General features: G+C 34.5%; 1 protein-coding gene across 2 annotated transcripts; it reads left to right on the top strand.

Annotated features, from left to right (window-relative positions):
• The first annotated feature begins 508 nt into the window (after positions 1 to 508).
• Positions 509 to 24,356, top strand: LOC144056535 (protein phosphatase 1 regulatory subunit 1A-like). Of its 2 annotated transcripts, XM_077573446.1 has the most exons (8): positions 517 to 689; positions 788 to 915; positions 7,192 to 7,252; positions 13,814 to 13,851; positions 13,952 to 14,015; positions 15,663 to 15,845; positions 19,357 to 19,488; positions 21,460 to 24,356. In XM_077573446.1, the coding sequence occupies exons 2-8, from the start codon at positions 835 to 837 to the stop codon at positions 21,537 to 21,539; spliced, it is 639 nt and encodes a 212-aa protein (XP_077429572.1). In that variant the 5' UTR covers positions 517 to 689; positions 788 to 834; the 3' UTR covers positions 21,540 to 24,356. The 2 variants fall into 2 exon arrangements, with proteins under 2 accessions (XP_077429573.1, XP_077429572.1); XM_077573447.1 differs by having other exon boundaries at positions 509 to 915; positions 13,952 to 14,019; positions 15,607 to 15,845.
• The last annotated feature ends 1,080 nt before the right edge of the window (positions 24,357 to 25,436 follow it).

Raw genomic sequence — 25,436 nt, forward strand, 5'->3', positions numbered from 1 at the left:
AATGCTAAATAGCTTCCTTTGTTGCAGTGCTTCAACCCTTTACGTAACAGATTGAACGCAAACCATTCAGCAGCAACATATAGACAGATAATCTAAAAATACTCAGAGTAATGAATTATTTATCCTCTGCGTAGAGCAACTAATATTAGGGCTGCACTGATGAGCTGAGAGAGGAGTTGAACTGTATGATCATATGAATAGGCTGGACACGCCTTGCTGCAATGTGATTGGCTGCAAAAAACTTTTTTAATAATTACAATGTAATGTACCACAACATTCTTTTATAAAGTTAGTATGTATAATAGGTGCATTTACTGTACATTTAGGTCAGCTAGTCAGGGTGGGATGACGAGGACGACGCCCCCCTCCTACACACCCGAGAGAGAGAGAGAGAGAGAGAATCTTTTTGTCATGCTCGCTCTCCCTGCCGCAGAGCTCCGAGCGCGCCAATACACATGGTGGGAGGTGTAGAAAAAGGGCGGGCCTTCCCGGCAGCTCAGCCAATGCCAGCGAAGGAGAGGCACTTCCAGTCCGGGGTGCCCTTGTCGTCTCAGCATTGGGATCCAGAGAGGAGGCAAGGCAGGACGGGCAGGTGCTTAGAAGTAGGTCACGTTGGGAATATTCAAAAGGATGCTGACAAGCAAGTGAACGACGCAAAAGTGCGGATACGTCAAGAAAACGTCACGCCGGTATTGTTTTTTTCCATTTTTTTTTTCTCTCTCTTCACTTTGTTTGCCAGCATCCTCACTCGGCGGAGTCCTTCTTCTTCCTCCTTGCGCTCTTCAAGGACTGCTGACACTCACGCACACACGCATCTACTCCAGCACAGCCGCCATGGAAACCGGCAGCCCCAGGAAGATACAGTTCACCATGCCGCTACTGGACACACACCTGGACCCCGAGGCAGCTGAACAGGTAACACCACAGTGATGAATGTGTATGTACTGTATGTTTTCAAGGCAAAAACTTGGAAAAGGAAAATGTGTACTTTCTGAAAATGAAAAAAAACCTAAAGAATAAAATAAAAATAAATTTAAATAGTCGTGAGAAAAAATGTTTGGTATTTTTTTTATAGTTTCAAGAAAAATATTGTTTTTTTTCTGTAAAAGTTGATCATTTCTAAAAAAATATCAAAATCTTTGGAGAATAATATATATATATTTAAAAATAACATATTTTTCTTGAAAAAAAAATGATGTATAGTTTCACGAAAAAAAGTTTTGTATTTTGTAAACAAAGTTGAATGTTATCTTGAAACACATTGGAGAAAAAAGTCTTAATATACTGTTAAAAAAACATATGTCTGGTGAGTAAAAGTCATTTTCCAGAAAGAAATAAGTCTTATATTTTGTATAGGACAGTAGTGTGTATAAATACATTTTAGAAAAAGTATGATATTTTCTGTGAAAAGTATGTTTTCTAGAAAAGGTCACATATTTCCTTGAAAATGTCATGTTTTCTAAATATGTGGGTTTAGGGGAGGGGGGGGGGGGTATTGCATAGTTTTGACAATAACAATTATACATCATCTAGTAAGAAGTTAAATCTTTTTCAAAAAAGTCATATTTTAGAAAAAGTTTTTTTTTTTTTTTAAATCTTGCTTTTTCCCGCAACAAAAAAAGTTGTTTTAGAAAAAGTATATTTTCAAGAAGAAAAGTCAAATTTTCTGTATATTCTTGGCAAAAAAATAAATAATATTTTCAACAAAAAAAAGTAGTATTGCTTCTTAGAAAAGTCATAATTTTTTAATGAAAAAAATAGCAACCTCTGTCCTTTTTTAAAAATAAAATTATATATTTTCTAGACAAAGCTTTCTTTTAAAAGTTGTTTATTTTTTTAGAACACTTATAAGGAGAAAGTTTTCCATTTTGAATAGAGAAGTTGAACAAAAATGGGAGAAATTTCCAAAACAATTTTTTCAATTGATTTTAGTTGTGGAAAGCAAACAAGGTGGTTAAGCTCACTTTTCCCCCTGACACATACTTCTATATTATTTTTTATATGTTTCAGTGACTAATGTGAGCCAAAAAAACAACAACAACACAATGCTGTTTTTTTACGACCCCGGTGCAGCCAATTAACTGTCTACATGTCCAGCGCTAGTGTGAGCAGAATGAAGTGTCTTCTACCTACACACACATGCAGGCTTATAATGAGACACCTCAGCATCCAGGAATGTCCGAAAGTTGCTTGTCCATGATGTGCAGTATTTCAAGACGTAGTTACTATGCAAGTAAAGGACGGCTCACAATGGGTGCATGTTAAGAGCCGCTCGTGAGCACAGTCCCGTTCTCCTCATTTGATGAATCATCCATGAACAAGACGGCCCATTCATATTGAATGAACCTTGTGTATAAATAGCAGAGATTTATGAGTGTGCGTCTCTCATTCGCTGCTTCTGACGTTCGTCCGCTCTTTATGTCTCAGGCTCTCACAGGTACTTTATGTTACGGGAGACATTTTAGGGGTTTACACATTAATGAGAAAGGAGTATGAAGGCCACACTGCAAAAAGAAAAAAAATATATACTATGAGAAGTCATACTCTTATTAATGGGAAAAGTTATTCTAAAAAAAAAAAAAAGTTGGACATTCTATAGGATGAATGTGGTATAAAATTGAGGAAATCTCACATTTAGTCCCTGAAAAATATTTTTTGAATATTTTCAAGAACAAAGTAATGTTTTTTTTGTTTGTGTTTTTTTTTTTTTTGGGTGGTGGTGGGGGGGGGGGGGGGCATTATTAGGTAAATAATGCTATGTAGTTTTCAAGAAAAAAGTTTTTTGTTTAAAAATAAAATAATATATTTTTAATAAAAATTGGAGATTGTGAGAAAAATAGTTGCATAATTATTATTATTATGTAATATTAACAATATATATTTTAGAAAAACATGAATAAAGTTTATGATAAAAAGTTTATTTTATTTTTTTTATTTAAAAAAAATAAGTATAATTTCTAGGGGAATCACCTTTTCTAGAAAATAAAGTCGTAATCTTACGAGTCGTATTATTTTGAGTTGTTTTTTTTTAAGGAAAGTTGTAAACAAATGTTATATATTTTCTATTTAAAAAAAATCTAATCTCACTAGCATATATTTTCATTGTTTTGAGCAATAGTCATATTGGATATTGGAGTCATATTAGGATGGGAGACTCTTCTTTGTGTTTTATGCACATCTGTACTGCACTGCTCCCTAGTGGCCACACACAAGAAGTTGAACAATGCCCTTAAGGAATGACCTATGAAATCATGATGCACAAATTGTTAATTTTTTTACATTCTGTTAAATGATACTGTATCATCACAGTATGCTTTTGTGCATTGTTGGCCATAGGCTTGATTGCATTCTACACTATGCTGCTGTGTGTGTAATATGGAGAGATGAATTTATACAGACAAAAAAAAGTGTGTTTGTGTGTGTGTGCGTGCGTGCGTGCCACGGTTCACTGCCCCGCTGCAAGCTGACACCTCTCAGCTGGTGAATCAGCTTATGTGGAGAGGCGCATGTCAATGAAAGCAGCCTCCCTGAGGTGTGCGACACTCGCCATAACAACACCATCCTGCTTATACACACACATGCGCACACACACTAACACACACTGTATTCCCACACTTATGACAATCTTACGTTTGAACCTCCTGCCCAACACGGACTACTCATACTGATAGAGTCCTGGATGACACGTTAATAATTTGGACAAGTAATGGAACATGATAAATATGCAAATGAGATGCATATGAAATGGAGAATCACTTGTGAAATTCATTTTCTGTAATCTTTTTTTTTTCTCTCCTATCAACGTTGTAATCGGAACACATCATATATTCACACATACTAAATAAAGCAATACTGTACGTTACAGTTTAGAAGTCTCGTTGGACTTGTTTACAGTTCGTGTAGCTCGTCACAGCTGTAAGCTCATTATCATTTAGATGAGGGTCACCTAATTAGCAAAACCAGCACAGACGGAAATGGCATGTTTCCATGTGTTATTTTATTACAGACCTCCGAGATAGAGAGTGTGCCCCCACCCCCCCTCCCCAGCTCCCCTTCCACATCATCTTTGTCCTTGAGCTGGATAATGGAATGCAGATATATTCTCTCAAGTAAACGTATTTTCCAAGAACATTTGAATACATGAAATAACTGCTCTTGCGACTCCATTCATCCATTTCCTTTTTTGCTTATGTGGGTTCAAGCTTGCTGCTTTGTGGGCTATTTCCTGTATTACCTGTGCATGTGGATGAGTCACTCACTCACTCACTCACTCACTCACTCGCTGTGTGGGCTGCAGTGTTAAAATGCAAGGTCACAGTTTATGCAAGGCATATCGTGACTGTCGAGCAAAAACCTCCAATGGCCACATTTAGTCAATTTCATTAAAAAATAAATAAATAAATGAATCTAATCTATACTACTTGTCAGTCCCAATATTAGTCCTGTTATTTTTTACAAATTATTTATCTATCTATCTATCTATCTATCTATCTATCTATCTATCTATCTATCTATCTATCTATCTATCTATCTATCTATCTATCTATCTATCTATCTATCTATCTATCTATCTATCTATCTATCTATCGAGCTAGCTTGCTATCTATCGAGCTAGCTTGCTATCTATCGAGCTAGTTATCGAGCTAGCTATCTATTAGATCTATTTATATAGCTAGCTAGCTAGCGAGCTATCAATCTGTTATCTATTAGATTTATTTATATAGCTATTTAGCTAGCTATTAGATATATCTCTATAGCTTACTAGGTATTAGATATATCTATATAGCTAACTAGCTATTAGATATATCTATGTAGCTAGCTAGCTATAAAAAATCTATCTACATCAAGCTAGTTAGCGACTGCATTAAATCAATTATCTAATGTATCCACTTATTTCATTGATATATGTGCTCTTTCTGTTGTACTTAAACTATAAAATGTGTGCCAAACTAGCAGCCAAATCATAGATAGGCTTGGATTACTTTAAAGAGAAGACACAACCGTGTGCTTCAGGCCCAAAACGTCCCTCTGTCAAACAATGGAAAGCTCCGCAGACATGAAGCAGCCGCTTCAGTTTGAGCTGTCCATCAGTGAAATTGAAATCACAAAAGATGCCGAAGGGTGCAATACTCCCCCCCCTGAATGTCAGGCTCACTTTGAGCCACTAATGGCGACTTGGCCTGTCAGCAAAATGATGTGTGCCATTTCTGCTGTTTTATGATGGCACTAAACCTTTGACTGATCACATAATAAGCCTTCGACATGGTCACCCTGAACTATAATTTACCGCATAAACCATCAAGCTTGAATCATTCAGTCACTTCTCTGATTTGTTTTAAATTGTCCAAGAATAACATGTAGTTGTTTGTAGTGTCCACCACGATTTGTTTGTAGCCATGACAAGAGTCTTGGGGCCTCATTATTGTTGGCATTTCAAAAATGTTTATTTTGCCTGAGCTACACATGTATGTCTTATATTGCCCTTAGGTGACCATGGTGGTCAGTACATTTTAAATTCACTATTTAAAATGTACTTTTTAGTAAATACACCGTTTTTTTGTGCCCAATTACACTACACTATTTTAGTTGGTCATTATGGTAGTACTTGATTTAAAAAGTTCAAGAAGCACTGGTCTCAACCTAAAAGAACGTTTTATTTAAAAGGCAGCTTTTAGAATAAGGGAGGACTTATTTTTTGCTTTCCTGCAAAAAAACAACAACTGTAATGTGAGTTTTTTTTTGTCATCATGAATAAAAATAGAACCTTGTGAGAGCAAAGTGCTGAATGGGTCAATATGCAATCAGGATGTGAGGTTGGCAGCAGGAGCAGGCGCACATCTGACTACAGAAGAGGCACAGAGCACACACTTGTATTCACGCAGCCTTCCTGTACTGCACTGATACAGCTCCAATGCTAATGAAGCCTCTTCAGCTCCCATTTGCACCGTGCCAGCATCGCGGTACTCTTTTCACCGCATTTATGCACATTATTCCTTCAAAGCCGATGCCATGTGAAGCATGATAATTCAGTGTTACCATTATGGCTTTCGAGAGCCATCATTAAGTATGTGAATGCCGTCGTGTCAGCCAGTCAACAACTTGGAATTAAATGTGAAGGTTTTCTGGAGAACGATGGTGGAAGCTCGGCTGATTTGACGGTGCGACTCCGGCATCTTCAAAGTGGGTCACATGGTCCGTGGTGGCGCTGATATGATGCAATGAGCTAGGAACAGCAAGTTTTTATCTACAGTAATCCTCCATTCATCCCGTCCCACACCATACAAGATAGAAAAACCCTAATTAAATGCCCTCTGGGCATGTTTTTTTTTTTTTAACAGCATTAACGGTAATTACATTTTTAAAGGTCTTTAAACACACTTTTAAAAGAATACACACACAACTAAATGCATATCATACAGTATATTAACACAAAAATATTGCACAGTGTACCGATCCCTCAGTGTGTTTACAGTAAACAAATCCGTTTATTTTTTATTTTTACAACTTAATAAACTTATTATCTCACAATATATATCAGTAATCATTTTAAAATCAACCCATTTAAAGTCGGCACTTTCTGTAGGCATAGAAAGCAGGATTGAAGAGGATTTGACATTAAATAACCATAGAAATGAACACTAGATGTCTCAAGGTGGAATCGGCAACGTAACCACTGGTCGGTTATCACAAACCTTATTAGGTTATGATTCAGGCAGAATTTTTGAATCACAGATTTTTTTTAAAAAAAACATGGCGTTGTTGTTTGTGTCATCTCTTGTGTCGTATCTAACAATAACAATGAAAAAATTTAAATCGGTTGAGCAATCTACACCTATTTGAAAGTCCGCGCTCTATTGACTGTAATGTTATGAGTGATCAAACAGCCCTGTCCCAAGATGGCCGCCCTGTGGTTCCGTTTCTTCCCATTGGCCATCCAGTGTTCATATCTATGGTGAAGAAATAAAGTACTTCCTGTTTTGTTCCTCTTTCAAATTTACAACTTCTCATTCTAAATAAGTATGCCGCCATCTAGTGGTCGCCATTTAAATTACACCTGCACCAGCGTTAGACCAAAATAGAGTTAACCGTCCAAAAAATATAACATAATTTCTCACTTTTCTTTTTTGTTATTCGATGCCGACTCCCCTCATTATCTTACATCTAATTTCAAATGACTCTCTTCTCTTTCAGATTAGGAGACGCCGACCAACACCTGCAACTTTAGTGGCATCCAGTGACCAATCATCACCAGGTAAAAAAAATAAATAAATACACAAACTAAATATGCACCAGTAGGTATTTTTAATACCAGTACTCCAAATGTGAGTCGATAATAAAGTCAGTCCGGGTGCATGTTTCGTTCAACTTCACACACAATTCAACATTTTATTTGTCTCGGATTTCTTTGCCGCTGCTTCAGAGCAACAAAAACATCCTGGCGTTCTCTGGAGGGAATACGCACATCAAACACACACACAACAGCGCTCCTCTGGAGAGTTCTCTCGTCGTACACGAGTCAGCCCTGACCTGCTCGTTGCTGCTTCTGTTGTTGTACCACCTCGTGTGTGTGTGTAACGTGGCCCTGTAATAAAAACAAGGTAGAGTGAGGCGGGGATGTTGGTTTTGGTGAGAATAGACGACGCTATTATGTTTTGAATGAATGAATAGAAATGGAATTGAGGATGGAAGAAGATTAGGCCCTATTGCAATGACTTTCACTGGATTGTCAGCTAATAAAAAAGGCTGTTTTCCACTTACTATGGATCCAGTCTCTAGTCCTCTTCGATCCAGTTTGAAAGTTCATATGATGCAAAATTGTTGAAAATTTAAAATGTTAATTTCTAATCACACTGTAACAAATGTATGTAAAATCATCAGTAAAAATTAGAATACAAGAAACTGCTGTGAACTAGATTACAGTGAATTGCTGTTTTCTTTAAGAAAAAAGTAAAAAAAAAGAAATAAAAAAAAAAAAAGTAAATACAGTAAGTAACTGTAATTTATATACAGTAAATACTTCATTTGAACTACTTCTAGTAACTAGTTTGACAGTTTTTTCCACTTTTGTTAACAAGAGTATGAAAACCTAGAATTTTTTTTTTTATCATACATTTAGGACAGAATTTTCCAAATTGTAATCGCCTGACGCCCCTAAATTTTAATAATCGTTTTTTTCTTAAAAAGAAAAAGAGAAAAGATTATTAAAAATTAGGGTGTCAGGCGATTAAAATTTGTAATCGTAATTAATCGCATGACTTCACTAGTTAACTCATGATTAACCACAAATTTTCTATGTGTTCTAAATATACAATACAATTTTTTTTTTTTTTTAGGTTTTCATACTCTTGTTAACAAAAGTGGAAAAAAAATGTTAAACTAATAGAAATGGTTAAAATGAATTTTTGACGTCTATAGACGTCAATGGCAGTGAACGAGTTAAATGAGATTTCACTTTTTTGCCAGTTATTTCTTATAAATTCTACAGTCAATTCATTTCAGTGCACATATTAATGTGGGGAAAAAATACATTTTTCCCCACATTATCTGTAAAGAAAAAAAAAATAATTATATTATGTTTGTGGACATTTTAATTTGAAGACCATATCGCCCAGTCCTCATTCCAGTTGAGGAATATTAACGTGAAATGACACAGACAGAAGAAGATCAGATCACTCTGTCTTTAAGTTACGTACCGGCATGTAGAAGAATGATGTTGTTATTGTGCATTCTTAAATCGCTTGTCACTTAAGTGGACATTTTCAGTATTAAATTGCTAGCAAGATTTGAACAAAGCCGCACTTCACTAATCTGCGCAGTACATATAAATGTACACGCCTTGAAAAAACAAAAAAATCACTACATAACTTGTTCTTTTTTTTTTTTTTTTTTTTTTGTAATCTTCTGCAAATTAAACCAGCAGCCCCACACAGCAGATTGAAATACAACGTGAAACATTGGTCACAGGTTGGAACAGATGCATTGATCCTGGGGGGCTGGCAGAGGATGCTCATGGGGGTGGGGGGGGGGAGGAATTGATACCACGATGAGGGGGGAGACGAGCTGTTCTGGCGTGCCCCAAATCACACAGAAGCCCTGCATTATTTATTAGGCTGCCTCGTGCACGCCCCATGAACCTTCCCCCTCCCCGCACTCGCCCCCGCAAAAAACACCCATCAGAGGCCGTGGATGTACACACAAGTGGCATTTAACCTAAATGAGAATGCTGAACGTGTGTCAGGATGGCGCTCGATTTTTATCCGCATGACAATGAGACCTTGGAGTGATAAATGATGCAACATAAAATCTCAAGCTTGAAAAAAAAAGCTGCTGAGATGCTTTCATCTGTTATTAGTGTTCAATGTTTTAAATGGGTTTTCAAAATGGACACCACCAGGGACATAACTGGTTTTCTTAACTGTAAAAAAAAAAGAAGAAAAAAAACACTTTTTTTTTTTATAATGGAATTTTTATGGGAGAAATGTCACTTTGCAAAGTAATCATGTTTTGTCAAAAATATCTCACCACGCAGCCTTTAACTCATTCACTGCCATTGACGGCTATAGACGTCAACAAGAGTATGAAAACCTAGAATATTATTTTTTTTTGTACAGTTAGAACAGATATAAAATTTGTGATTAATGTGAGTTAACTAGTGAAGTCGTGGGATTAATTATTAAAAAATTCTAATTTTTAATCCTTTTTTTTGTAAAAAAAAGTATATATTTTTTATTTTTTTTATTTTTATTTTTTAAAAAAAGATTATTAAAAATTAGGGGCGTCAGGCGATTATTATTTTTTTTAGTCATAATTGACTTGTTAACTAATTTAAAAAAAATCTAGGTTTTCAACTCTTTGACTGCCAGACGTTTTCAGAAAAGGGATGCCGTGGGTGCCAGCCGATTTTAAGCATTTTGACTGATCTTTCAAGGTCCATAGAAAATTATGTGTTTGGACTATGGAAACACACATACTACCAAATGAAAGATTGGACTCTCATCTTTCATCAGAAAAAAAAGTTTGTTTCTACCTTATTCCGTTTTTCAGTAATCAACAATAGAAAATGGTTAGTTTCACCTCTGTTTTGAAACAAACGTCTTTTAACGTCTTTGGCACTCCTCCATAGGATTTTACCAAACGTTATTTAACGTTTTTGGCAGTCAAAGAGTTTTAACAAAAGTGGGAAAATGTTAAACTAATAGAAATAGTTCAAATGAATTTTTGACCTCTATATATGAGTTAATATCTCAATCACTGGCAACAAAATTGAGTGCACCCCTATTTGAAACTTGATCCCAAATGAGCCATTTTCCCTCCGCGGTGTCATGTGACTGACTTAATGGTGCTACATGATCACAGGTGTGAACAGGCCATCAAATATGTTAGTGGACGTTCAATATGACACCTTCTGGCATAAATGTCCCTTAGAGTAGGCGACAGAGTAGAAGACAGTCAGTTTCTGAAATAAAACCTTTTTTTTAAGAATGTATTTGACATAATATTGTTTGGTTTTGTAGTGTAGGCAGAGCTGGAAAATGATGGTGGGCATACAAAATTGGGCACATGGTGGTGTACTTACTTTTGTTTAGACATTAACTCATTCACTGCCACTGACGGCTATAGACGTCAAAAATTCATGTGAACTATTTCTATGAGTTAAAAAAAAAATCATTTCATTAATTTTTTTTAATAAAACCTAGATTTTTTTATTGTACATTTATAAGAGATATAAAATTATCATCCGATTAATTACGATTAAAGGCCCCTTATTTATTTTTTTATTTTTTAAATTAGGCCCATCAGGCAATTACATTTTTTTATTGTAATTAATCACATGACTTCACTTGTTAACTAACGATCAATCACAAATTTTATATTTATTCTAAATTTACAATAATCTTTTTCTAGGTTTTCATACTCTTGTTAACAAAAGTGGAAAAAAATGTTAAAGTAATAGATTTTTATTTTTTTTTTACGTCTATACCCGTCAATGGCAGTGAATGAGTTAAAGAGGAAGTCAACCCCCAAAATTCTTGACAATAATATATTATATGCAGCCCCACTAGTCTAAATATGGTATCCTGGTTAATATTGCGTTAATTAATGGAATATGAGCCCTTATTATCAATATCAGAAGGCGGCCATTTTGCCACTTGCCGTCGAGTGAAAATAACATCACAGTTGCTCAGGTCTCAGGTAACAACCAATCATAGCACAGCTTGCGAAAACAGGTGAGCTGTGATTGGTCGTTGCCTGAGCAACTGTGATGTCATCATCAGTCCACAGCAAGTGGTAAAATGGCCGCCATAACTCATATTCCATACATGTAATATTAATCAGAATGTCATGGTAGCCATATGGAGTGATATAATAAAATATTTGTAAACATTTACTTTTGTTTTCTCTGTATTTCAACAACTGGTGAAAAATAGTACTACTAGAATAAATACTTCTCTGCTTTTGCTAATCCAACTCAACAAAAAAAGCAATTTGAGTTGGCTGCTAAATAGAGCATCCATGTTGAATAAAGAGGACACCCAAGATTGTGTATGTGCTCATCTGACTTTGTGTCCACCAATCAGCCAACTGGGAGTCGCCAGTCAGCTAGAAAAGGCTTTCATTACTTTCTTGAGGGCGCAGATGGAGAAGGCAATTAGAACGGACATCGATACCAAAGCCATATTTCATGTTTCTTAACCCAACTAGTAATCTGCACATCTCTTATTACCGCCACGGCTGCTCACTCTTTCGATGCTTTGAGAGCTTGGATTACTAACGATCATGGTGAACATGGTCTCATTTTTCTCACTGTGATGACTTTTATTTCCCCCCCACTTAAAAATAATATCGTGGTCAATTTAAAACACGCGTTTGAGGAATGAGGTGTGTTTGATCCAGTTTCAAGTGCTGCCTAAATGCCATGCAATTCAATTTCAATTCATCTCCAGCTATCATTTTAAAACTCATTCACTGACAGAAACAGATGGAATGCAACCATTTGTGTGATAAGAATCCCATTTCTCTAGCAACACAAATCTTTATTTGACTTGATGACCGTTCCATTTACTGCCATTGATTTGCCACTACATCTATAATTGCACTGTAAACCTTTCCAAATTGGCCAGATGCGCTCGCTATAAATCCAAATAGAAATTGTGAGTCGCAATGTACCACTTTCATCCGCGACGATCCGAGCGTACGTTCGCTGCTTCAAACAAGAGACGAATTAAGGAAGCCACCAGCGCACGCTTTTAAGTCGGAGCAATATATGCGTACTGGCCTCCGGGATGTATAGGTTGCCGAGCAACAGGGTGCCGTCCTAGAAAAAGTTAACGGTTCACAATTTACGGTTTCAGCTCCAGTCAACAGATACGTCTTCTTTTATTTGTTACAGTCATGTGACCTCAATTGCCGACATATATATATATATATATATATATATATATATATATATATATATACTAAAGCTCCTCTTTGTCTCCATGTGGTCATATGCTTCTCCACTTGCTTCACACATTCCATGAAATATATTTCAAGCCCCATAGGAGGCTGATATAAAAAGTCAGCACACCCCTGTTCAAATGCCAAGTTTTGTGATATGATTAATAGGCTTTACAGGATGAGGATTTTCCAGCCAATCAGCGACTTTGAAAAAAAAAATGATAATCCCCATCCCCGATTCAAACAGAAGCTGTAGCAATATATCTATTTTAACAACTTTTATGACATTTTTTTGGGGAAGATGGGAGCAAACTTTACCTTTAATCATGGGATCGGGACATGACAGGATAAAAAATTCACGGGAGCAGAGAGGAGCGGGATTATACAGTAGAGGAAAAAAGAAAGACTCGGACTGTTTTTTTTCCCACTTTTTTTCCTTTATATATATATATATATATATATATATATAAATAAATATATATATATATATATATATATATATATATTGACCTCCAAAATGGGAGTGGTATGCAAGGTTATTTTAGTTAACGAAAAAAAAAGAAAAAAACTCAAACTCAAATTAAAAAACTAATTCGTTGACAAAATAAAATAAAAACGAAAATGCCTTTTAAAAAACAAAAACTAACTGAAACTACATTTCACATTTACAAAACTAACTCAAACTAACTAACTAACTAATTTCATTTTAGTCTTTTGTAATTCATTTAATACACGAGCGTTAGGGGATGATTTTAAATGGGATTTTAAGTATATTAATTTCCATATTAACCGAAATAAAGACGTTTGAAAGTGTGTCACACTGAAGTGATGTTTTCACTTAACCATGGTGTTAATTAAATGTTGTGCACAAGTAATAGACATTAAATGAATAAAAAAAAATAAAAAACAAAAAAAAATAATACTGAAACTAACTAAAACTAATTAAAACTTACAGAAACACCCTGAAAACGAATTAAAACTAACTAAATTTAAATAACAAATCTCAAAATGAAATAAAAACTAACTAAAATGAAAATTCCAAAACTATAATAACTCTGAGTGCTGACTCCCATTTAAAATTAATTAATAACACATTGCTTGAATTTGATTGGTTCGTTCTGAACACAGCCAGATGTTTATTCATGTGTGTGGGTGTGTACACTTCTGCAACCACATTATTTACGTTGTTTATTTTTACTTCCCCTCTCAAAAAGGTTGAATTAATGGTGGAAACATTTCTAAGATCTTCCATCTTGGTCAGATTTTTTTTCATAAGGCAAAAAACTTACATTTAAACAGGGGTGTGTAGACTTTTTATATCCATAAACATGTTTGAATGCCTCCTAATTGATTATGTTTGGCTCCCTTCCCGCAGAAATCGATGAAGACCGTCTGCCCAACCAGCTGTACAAGGTACTGTACTTTCCATCATGCTATCCATCACAGAAATATATATATTTTTGTTTTATTGATGATTCGATTTTTAAAAATGTATTTGTTTTTAATTTTTAAGGCTGCCTTGTTGAACTCCCCTCGACAGCGGCGAAAAGGACAAAAAGGAACGCCTACGATGAAAGGTGAGTGATGTCAGTGAAGTTTGTTTGCCGTGCGTGCTCGTGTGCACGTGGTAACCATGGCGATCCATCTCGCTCGCTTTCGGCACTGGTTCTCCGCAGGTAAGAATTATTGACAGGAATCTCCGCAGAGCAATTAAAAGATATTGGATGGAATTTTACAGGAATAGGCCGCTTCGTACGTTTATTAAGACGTTCGGTTCAGTGTGATCATTAACTCATTTATTGCCATTGACGGCTATAGACGTGAAAAATTAATTTGAAAATTTCTATTAGTTTAACATTTTTTTCCACTTTTGTTAACAAAAGCATGAAAACTTAGATTTTTTTTTAATTGTCCATTTAGAACAGATATAATTTGTGATTTATCGTGAGTTAACTAGTGAAGTCATGCGATTAAATAACGATTACAATTTTTTTTATAATCTTTTCTTTTTTCGTGCCAGGCGATTAATTTTTTTTATTGTAATTAACTCATTCACTGCCATTGACGGCTATAGACGTCAAAATTGATTCGAACTATTTCTATTAGTTTAACATTTTTCCACTTTTGTTAACAAGAGTATGAAAACCTAGAAAAAAAATATTGTACATTTTGAACAGATATAAAAATTTGAGATTAATCGTGAGTTAACTAGTAAAGTCACGCGATTAATTACAGTAAAAAAAATGTAATCGCCTGACACAATTAAAAAAAGATTATTAAAAATTAGGGGCGTCAGGCGGTTAAATTTTTTTATTGTAATTAATCGCATGACTTCACTAGCTAACTCACGATTAATCACAAATTTGATATCTGTTCTAAATGTCCAATAATCCCCCCCTAGGTTTTCATACTCTTGTTAACAAAAGTGGGGGAAAAAAAGTTAAACTAATAGAAATAGTTCAAATGAATTTTTGACGTCTATAGCCGCCAATGACAGTGAATGAGTTAATTGCATGAATTCAATAGTTAACTCACAATTAATCACAAATTTTATATTTGTTCTAAATGTATAATATTTGTTTCTAGGTTTTCATACTCTTGTTAAGAAAAGTGGGGAAACATTTTTAAACTAATAGAAAGAGTTCAAATGAATTTTTGACGTCTATGGCCGTCAATGGCAGCGAATGAGTCAAAGTTCCTCGTATTAGTCATTCGTGAGAAGTTTTATCATCAAAATAGCAGGCGGTTGTTTTGCTTTGAGCAAATACTGAGAAGGTATTAAAAAGATATTAAAAGGTATTCGACTTAACTTGAGGATTTCTGTAATAAGATGATTACGCAGGGTCTAATTAAGTAGAAAATTAACGATGGTGGGATGTTGTTCTTTATTTAGTTTCCTCGCCAGGCAGCCTGCTTTAATTCCCACTCCCATGTGATTAAGAGTAATAGTATCAAGTTTCATAATCACGACTGGCTGTTAATGTTTTTAAAAACTCATTTCAATAGCTTATAAAATTATTCTTTTGACGCATTGGATGTCTCATCACCTCTCCATCTCCCACCCCCCTTGTGTTAATCCCCTTCTCCTCTTCCTCACTGGTTGCCTTCATCTCGCCCCCGTTCTTCTCCCCAACAGCCTCCTTTAACATTCTGCCAACATTCACTCAGCCTCCTTTTTTCCCCCACTGTGTTATCCTTGATCCTTATCCTTTGCCTGGTCCCAGAGCTGCAGTTTCTGGTGGAGCATCACCTATACAGGCAGCAGCAAGGAGGCGCCGACGAGTGCTCCTCCGAGAGTTGCCTGTCGGACAGGCCCAGCCCCGACTCGGGGGCCCCGGGGGACGAGCTGCCGCGGGACGACGAGGCCACCGCCGAGGCCTTTGAGAAGCTGCGCTGTCAAATGGAGGGTACGTCCGCTAGTCAGTATGGAGACACATTTAGGATTTGATTCAAAATTGTTCAAAGCGCAGAAAGCCGTGTAGAAATAAAATGGCATCAAAGTGTAATGTTACAGTGACACGTGGCAGAGCAATGGAAGAACAAAGGTGTGCATAAATTATGACAAATTGTCACATAAAGTAACAGTAAGTCTAATGTAAAAAAAAATAAATCACCAACAATTGTCTTACGGGGGCAAAACATAACTTCAAGAGAACACACATCAAATTTAAAACACCTGCTCTCCATGCACACCTGTGACTTGTTTGCATTAATGAGTCACATGACACCACAGAGGGAAAATGGTTAATTGGGGCCTATTTGGATATTTTCACTTAGGGGTGTACTTACAGAAAGTAATTAAAATTGGAAAATTAGGTGCCAATATTTTATTCCATTATGTTATGTTGCAGCAAAGCAACCAGTAAAAAATTACCTATAGTAAATAGGTAAAAATGAAAAAAAAAATATGAAAAGATAATTAAAAAAAAAACAATAAAAAAATAAAAATTAAAAAAATCCATTACATATAATTAAAGAAAGTTTTAACGTTAAGATTTAAACAAAAAATAAGTCAAACAAAATATATGTAAAAATAGTTACTTATTTATTTGGGGGCAGTTAATAAATGATTTTCTCTTTTTTTCTTTTTCTTTTCTGACAGTGTCGACTTGACAAATTTTTGGGGCGAATGAATTGTAAATAATAATAATAATATAATACAATAAAAGACAAATTTAAAAAATCCATTACATATAATTAAAGAAAGTTTTAATGTTAAGATTAAAACCAAAAAAAAAAGGTAAGATAAAATATATGTAAAAGATGTTTATGTATTGGGGGAGTTAATAAATGATTTTCTCTTTTTTTTTTTTTTTTTTCTGACGGTGTCAGCCTGACAAATTCCTTTGGCGAATTAATTGTAAAAAAAATAATAAAATAAAATAAAATAATAATTTAAAAAATCCTTTATGGAGAAATTAAAGAAAGTTTTAACGTGAAGATAAAAAAAAATCAAGTAAAATATATGTATAAATGTTTTATTTATTTGGGGCAGTTAATAAATGATTTTTCTCTTTTTCTTTTTTGACGGTGTCAACTTGACAAATTCCTTTGGCGAATTAATTGTAAAAAAAAAATTAATAAATAAAATTAAATAAAAGACTAATTCAAAAAAATCCTTTATGGAGAAATTAAAGAATTTTAAAGTCAAGTAAAATATATGTATAAATGTTTTATTTATTTGGGGCAGTTAATAAATGATTTTTCTCTTTTTCTTTTTGGACAAATTCCTTTGGCGAATGAACTGTGCAAATGCATGATGATGAGCTTACTCATCTTGTGCCGCTATCTCCGGCTTGCTAGACAGACGCTGTGTCCTTGCTTTAGTGATTAAGAGCGCACGTTGGCGCTACATCTCAGGCCAATAATTCACTTTAATAGCAGGTCACCAGATGGTCACAGAGTGCAGCACAGACCCTGCACATGCACCCAATAATTGGCCTGGCTTAATGCATCACAAAGGCTGTCTCTCTAAAGCCAATATATACTGTGTGTGTTTGTTTGTAGTGATGCCCTGCATCATGCTACTGTTACTACCTACTGTATTATACTGTGATACTTATATAGTGTTAGGTTTAGTAACATGAATCTTGTATGGTGATCATGTGGTATGGACAAAATATTGTGCTAATATTATATTGTGAGTATTGTATCGAAATATCATTGGTACATTAACTCATTCACTGCCATTGACGGCTTCAGACGTCAAAAATTCATTTGAACTATTTCTATTAGTTTAACTTTTTTCCCCCCACTTTTGTTAACAAGAGTATGAAAACCTAGGGAAAAAAATTATTGGACATTTAGAACAGATATAAAATTTAGATTAATCGTGAGGTAACTAGTGAAGTCATGCAATTAATTACAATTACAAATTTTAATCGCTTGACGCCCCTAATTTTTAATAATCTTTTCTTTTTCTTTTTTTAATTGTGTCAGGCGATTACATTTTTTTACTGTAATTAATCGCGTGACTTCACTAGTTAACTCACGGTTAATCACAAATTTTTATATCTGTTTAAAATGTACAATATTTTTTTCTAGGTTTTCATACCCTTGTTAACAAAAGTGGAAAAAATGTTAAACTAATAGAAATAGTTCAAATCAATTTTGACGTCTATAGCCATCAATGGCAGTGAATGAGTTAATTACAATAAAAAAAATTAATCGCCTGGCACGATTCAAAAAAAGAAAAGATTATAAAAAAAATTGTAATCGTTATTTAATCGCATGACTTCACTAGTTAACTCACGATTAATCACAAATTATATCTGTTCTAAATGGACAATTAAAAAAAATCTAAGTTTTCATGCTTTTGTTAACGAAAACCTAGAATTTTTTAAAATTGTATTAGAACGGATATAAAATTTGTGATTAACTCATTCACTGCCATAAATTCATGTGAACTATTTCTATTAGTTTAATTGTTTTTCACTTTTGTTAACAAGAGTATGAAAACCTAGATTTTTATTTATTTATTGTACATTTAGAACAGATATAAAATTTGTGATTAATCGTGAGTTAACTATTTAAGTCAAAAAGAACAAAAAGAAAAGATAAAAAAAAAGAAAAGCAATGATTGTTAAAAATTAGGGGCGTTAGGCGATTAAAATTTGTAATCATAATTAATCGCATGACTTCACTAGTTAACTCACGATTAATCACAAATTTTATATCTGTTCTAAATGTACAAAAAAAAAATCTCCATGTTTTCATACTCTTGTTAACAAAACAAAAAATGTTAAACTAATAGAAATAGTTCAAATGAATTTTTGACGTCTATAGCCGTCAATGGCAGAGAATGAGTTAATCAGCATCATCATGTTTGTGAGATTTATTGTGTAGTAATTAAGTTAATCGTTAACTAGTGAAGTCATGCGATTAATTACGATTAAAATTTTTATTTTTAATAATCTTTTCTTTAAAATAAAAGATTAGTAAAAATTAAAAGAAGAAAATAAATTAAATAAAATATTATAAAAAATTAGGGGCATCAGGCGATTAAATTTTTTATTCGTAATTAATCGTATGACTTCATTAGTTAACTTACGATTAATCACACATTTTATATCTGTTCTAAATGTACCAAAAAAATCTAGGCTTTCATACTCTTGTTAACAAAAATAGTTTTTTTTTTTTTAACTAATAGAAATAGTTAAAATGATTTTTTTTTTTACTTCTATTGCTCTCAATGGCAGTGAATGAGTTAAGATATTGTTTCTACCTACAACATTTATGGGGTGCCCTGATGAGATGGCCATGTGTCCTCATTAAAGATGGGCCTTGTAAATAGACTCAGTATGAGTAAAAACAGTAACACGTAAATGTCAGGAGGCATTGATCCAGCTCATAATGTGCATCTAATGAGCGCAACCTCATCGGTCAATTACCTTGACTGCCATTATTTTGCGTTTGCAGTCGAGTTCTCCAGGGAGAGTCTGTCAGAGGCAGCCGTCGGCGAATCGGAGCGCCCACCCTCCAAGGAAGACGGCGACTGTTCCAGGGTCGCTTCGTCAGATTCTTCATCGCAGTTCAACAGCGCACAAGCAGGTAAATAAGAAGGGGAAATATCACCAGATTATGCAGTCCGGTCGATTTTCCCAAGTGGTGTTCTTTTATAGCATCGATATGCAAAAGTGGGTGTGGCTCAAATGCCCACTGTAAGCTACTGTACAGTGGGCCTTTCTTTTTCTTTTTCTATACCACAAATACACATGAGGTGGTCTGTAAACTTCACTAATGCTGCACTTTAGCTAACAGTGGTAAATTTTACATTGATGTGCACTAATTTAATTGAAGTAATTACTGTCACTTGTTTAAAGGGGAAGTCAACCCCAATTTATTAATTTTTTGACCATAATATATTCTATACAGCCCCACTAGTCTAACTATGGTATTCTGGTTAATATTGCGTTAGTGCAATATAAATTCAGCAGCAAAATCTAGCCCTTTTTATCAATATCAGATGGCAGCCATTTTGCCACCTGTTGTCGACTGAAAATGGCATTAATGTTGCTCAGGTGTCAGGTAACAACCAATCAGAGCGCAACTTCAGAAAACAGGTGAGCTGTGATTGTTCGTTACCCGAGCAACTGTGATGTCATCTTAAATTGACCGCAAATGGCAAAAATGGCCGCCCCCTGAGATGGTTAAAAACGGCTGGATTTTGCTTCATAACTCATGTTCCACAAATTTAATATTAATCAGATTTTCATGTTTAGACTAGTGAGGTCACATATAACATATTATTGTCAAGAAATGTTTAAGGTTGACTTCCACTTTTATAGTAAAATTTTTTGTTTATATATTTAGAAAAGCTGTACAGTATATAAATCTAATTTATTAGTAGCATATGTCAGTTTTAGTATATGCCGTGGGACACTTAAAAATGGATGGCGAACCACAAATGGCCCACGGGCCATTGTTTGGACACCCCTGGCTACACAATTATGTAGATCTAATACAATTGTCTTTATTTAACAAAATGTAAAAGGAAAAGTGTGTGTAGTTCCTCCATATTTCATACAATAAAATCAGTCTGACTCTTATTACTGTAAATAATGAAAGCTAATTATAGGCTGAATAAAGAAAAAGAGCAAAGAAAAATGACATGTTTTTAAACTATGTATTTCCTGGACTGCAGTACTGCATTACACTTGTCAATCAATGGCTCCTGTTATCTGTAAACAAACCGCTTTGAAAGTTTGAAAGTGCACGACAACACCATGGCAACAAGACCAATGGAAACTTGATTAACATTCACTGTCACGCATGCATATCCCCCCCCCCCCCCCCCTGTCTTCATGGTGGGAAAATATACTCTGAATACAAGACTGTGTTGTCATTTGGGCATTGCCAACTTGTAGTAGCGGCATTCAATGTGCGATTAACTTTTCTAAAATTATAACAACATTTGTTAAAATGTAACACAATATTTTTAAAATCCCCCAAATGGGGACATTCTAAAACACTTAACGGAAAAAAACTCTCAATGTCACTTAATATCTGAAAATCGTCACCAAGATTCAAAATATTGTGATAATATCATGTAATGTAAATCCTGTATCGTGATACTGTTGCGCAACATATTGTGATATCAAATTGTGAGTACCATATCGTGATACTGTCTATCAGAAAAAGATTGCTTTATTATCCATACGGTCTCAAGATCGGTATTGGCAAAATATTGTGATATCATATTGTGAGCACTGTATCACAATACTACCGCTATTGATTTAATATTGTATTGTATCGATACAGCCATACTGTCTGTATTTTTGGTTAAAATAATGACATCATATTCTGACTTCTTGTTTTGTGATACTATTTGATTGGTTGGCAACATATAGTGAATAGTGATGACATCATAATGTTAGTAACTTTGTAACTCCCACCAATCATTTTAATGACTACGGGGATCAAACCAAAAACAATCGTATACAGTAAACTACTGTCTAGCGGCATACGCAAGACAGAAGCGTTCCTGTGTGAGTGACTGTCACGCCTGTCTGTATTTTGCAGACACAAAAGCGGCAACGTGCGGCACCAGTCAGCCGGTTGACGAGAAGACAAAGAAGCTCAGCCCAGGGACAGAAAAATAAATGTTGAAAAAGAAGTCGATGAAAAGAGTGAATTAAAGCGCTCGTGTGTACATCACAAATGCTGCTCCTTCTACTCAGACAGCGCCACACAGTGACAGAAGATTGTGTGTGTGCACACTCACTTTCAAACCACATCAGGGCAAATCTTTAGGGCCTCAGTTACCAGCCACAAAACAACATTCATACACAGCCATACATTTCCAAACAGATCCTTACCTTTTCAATTTTTCCCTTTTTAAATTTTATTGTCGCACTCGGATTTAATCACACACTATATCATATGTGTACGATGGCGTATTAGGTTATATAAATATATAAATATATTTTTCAGGTAAAATTCCGAGAAAAAACTCTCAAATTTGCAAGAAAAAACTTGAATATTTGTGACATTATAAAGTGGAAAATCTGCCAGAAAAAAAACTTCACAAATTTACAATTCGCAGGAGTTGCACTAAAGTGGAGGAACTCACGACGCAAATTAGCCACTTTATAATGACGCAAATATCCAAGTTTTACCTCGGAAATTTGTGAGTTTTTTGTGGCAAATTTGCCACTTTATATTGTCATAAATATTAAATTTTATTCTGGTAAATATGTGAGATTTTTCTAGAAAATTTGCCACTTGATAATGTCACAAATATTCAAGTTTTTCTCATACATTTGTTAGTTTTTCTCTCGCGAATTTACTACTTTATAATGTTACAGATATTAAAGTTTCACCTCGTAAATTTGTGAGTTTTTTGTGGCAAAGTTGCCATTTTAAAAGTTTTTTTCTCAGAAATTTGTACAATTTTTCTTGCCAATTTTCCACTTTATAATGGCACAAGTCTGCAAGTTTATTTCTTGTAAACTTGGGAGGTTTTTCTCGCAAATTTACCACTTTATATTGTCGCAAAAATATTTGAGTTTTTGCTGGTAAATTTGTGACATTTTTCTAGAAAATTTGCCACTTAATAATGTTGCAAATATTCAATTTTTTTCTCATAAATTTGTGTGATTTTTCTTGCACATTTTCCACTTTATAATGTCACATACCTGTGAGTTTATTTCTCATAAATTTGTGAGATTTTCCCCCCCCCGCAAATTTGCCTCTATAATGTCACAAACCTGTGAGTTTATTTCTCGTGAATTTGTGAGACTTTACTTGCAAATTTGCCCCTTTATCTTGTCGGAAATATTCAAGTTTTCCTGGTAAATTTGTGAGATTTTCTCACAAATTTGCCTCTTTACAGTATAATGTTGCAAATATTAAAGTTTTTTTCTTGTAAATTTGTGTGATTTTTCTCACAAATTTTCCACTTTATCTTGTCGCAAATATTTGAATTTTTTCCTGGTAAATTTGTCAGATTTTTCTCGCAAATTTGCCACTTCATCTAGTCGCAAACATTCAAGTTTTTTTCTGGTAAATTTGTGAGATTTTTCTCTGCAATTTGCCACATTACAGTGTCACAAATGTATGTTTTTTTTCTCATAAATGTGTGCTCTTTTTTTCTTAATATTACCCCCTCTCTAAAAAATATATATATATTAATACGTGGCCCTAATACGCCGTCGTATGTGCCATAACAACTGCAATTGTTCCATCGAAGCAATAACACCACATTTGTACCTCATTAAACGAATCATAAAACACAGCAATAGTACAAGTTTCGTTTTAACATTCCTAACTGGCATACACGTCTCAAGTAAAATAAATAAAACTAAGTAAAAGTCTACCCACCTTTTGATGACACCTGATAGATATTTAACTGAGTTTATTTTAATAGATACAGAGGTACTTTTTCCTATTTTTCTCTTAGATGCCACAAGATGGCGCCAAAGCCTTGTCTGAAAAGGAATTGGTCTCAATGAAGTAAGGTGATACATCTCAACTGAAAGATAAAAGCTTTTATGGAAACCCATTTGAGCATTTTTTTCCCGATATTCAACTTAAGGTCCATTTGCTAGCATGTCGTTTGCCTTCATTAGTAAGACAAGTCAGTGAACTAGTAGAACTACTGTTTCTAAAATATTAAAATTGTTTCCACTACGAGTGCCTACTAGTGTGAGTTGAACAGCTTTCCATTCATCCTTTTGAGCATATTTCATGTCATGAGGACATTTTCAAATGGCTGGCATATCCTTGATAGCCATCCCAAGGGTCGTACACGGAGTATGTGGAATTCTAGTGCTTTATTGCGGATATCACAATACTGATTTAATGCTCAAATGCCTTTCTATAAGTTTCATATGTTGGTGAGGAGTTTTGGTTTGTTTAGCATAGTGGAAGTTAGGAAAATCTTCGGCAAATGTGCAGGTACATGCGCACTTCTGATGCACTCGTTTCTAAATGTAAATCATCTGTTAGCAGTTTATTTTTTAGAGTTTGAAATTATATTTCACTTTTTTGGGGATGTAGGCAAAAAAAAAATTGTACTTCACATTTAAGATAGAAGCCAGGCCCACATTTTAAAAATCCATCTTTTACCTTCTTGCATGGTACCAATAGATTTGATTGTGCTTCGTTTTGTATGGCACACACCCATGATGTTCCTTTGTCAAAGCAACCAGAACATTTTAAATTGAAGTTGCATTAATATGGAGATTGTGACAATCCTTCCTTAATGCTTGACATTTACGGTACATCACGGATCAGCTTCAGAATTCCAAAACATATAACTGACAAATTTAGCTCTTTTTCTGCAGTGTATTTATTTATGGATTCTATTGTGTGTGTCTTGTTAAAAAAATGATTCTTAACTCAGTCCATTCGTTCCAAGCTTACTTGAATTGATGAGTTATCAAAATGTGTTTGATACAATAAAATGTTTAAATTGATGATGTGTTATGATTTCTTACAACAAAGAAGAGAAAGTTGAAGTTTTCACAAGCACGCGCCAGTGGCCATGCGGTTCATTGAGGGTGAGACTCCCCTAAAAATAGGCCCCGAGTATTAATAATTCATTGAACTATGAGCCGGAAGCACGAAAAGCATACATTTTTCATAAACATGGTCGCCTACATTGAGGGGCATTGCAGCAACTTCAGTCTAAATGCAGACACTTCCGGGTAACCCTGAAAAGGACGCATCAGTTGATTATCAGTTGAGGCATTTTGCAAAACCACCAGCCACAATATTAGGCACCACTCCACAATATAATTAACTACTGAAGTTGTATTAATAGTCAATAATTACTCGAGTTCTACATGTTTAGTCCATTAACTCTTTGACTGCCAAAAACGTTAAATAACGTTTAGTAAAATCCTATGGAGGAGTGCCAAAGACGTTAAAAGACGTTTTTTTTTTCAAAACAGAGGTGAAACTAACCATTTTCTATTGTTGATTACTGAAAAACGGAAGAAGGTAGAAACAAACTTTTTTTTTCTGATGAAAGATGAGAGTCCAATCTCATTTGGTAGTATGTGTGTTTCCATAGTACAAACACATAATTTTCTGTGGACCTTGAAAGATCAGTCAAAATGCTTAAATCGGCTGGCACCCACGGCATCCCTTTTCTGAAAACGCTTGGCAGTCAAAGAGTTAAGAGGTTGGATGGGGCCAGAACTCCTGGAACATTTTTAAACTATATATATATAAAAAAAGGGGGGATTATTATCGAGAATTACTGTATAATATTTGTATCTTAAATCAAAGTAATAATGGCAACAATAACAAATATTACCAGTAATAGTCTGCTATTACAAATGTCCAGGTCATGTTAATTAAATATTAAATAAGATTAGATAGATAGATAAATAAATAAAAATAAAAAATACATGGAAAAGGGAAATGTCATGAACCAAATCCTGTGTCAGAGCATTGAATAAAATATAATAGTAACAATAATAATAAGGTTAAACTTAAAGAAAAGAAGAGAAAAGAATAAAAGCATCGCATTGCTACTTTAATAATAATAA

Source organism: Vanacampus margaritifer, chromosome 8 (genome assembly GCF_051991255.1).
Source record: "Vanacampus margaritifer isolate UIUO_Vmar chromosome 8, RoL_Vmar_1.0, whole genome shotgun sequence".
Classification (NCBI taxonomy): Eukaryota; Metazoa; Chordata; class Actinopteri; order Syngnathiformes; family Syngnathidae; genus Vanacampus; species Vanacampus margaritifer.

Excerpts from the sequence above, each read along its gene's own strand:
- LOC144056535 (XM_077573447.1), top strand. The coding sequence starts at position 835 with ATGGAAACCGGCAGCCCCAGGAAGATACAGTTCACCATGCCGCTACTG. Across the intron at positions 14,020-15,606 it reads ACGCCTACGATGAAAGGTGA|CCTCCTTTTTTCCCCCACTG; the intron begins GTGATGTCAGTG and ends ACATTCACTCAG. Across the intron at positions 15,846-19,356 it reads GCTGCGCTGTCAAATGGAGG|TCGAGTTCTCCAGGGAGAGT; the intron begins GTACGTCCGCTA and ends TTGCGTTTGCAG.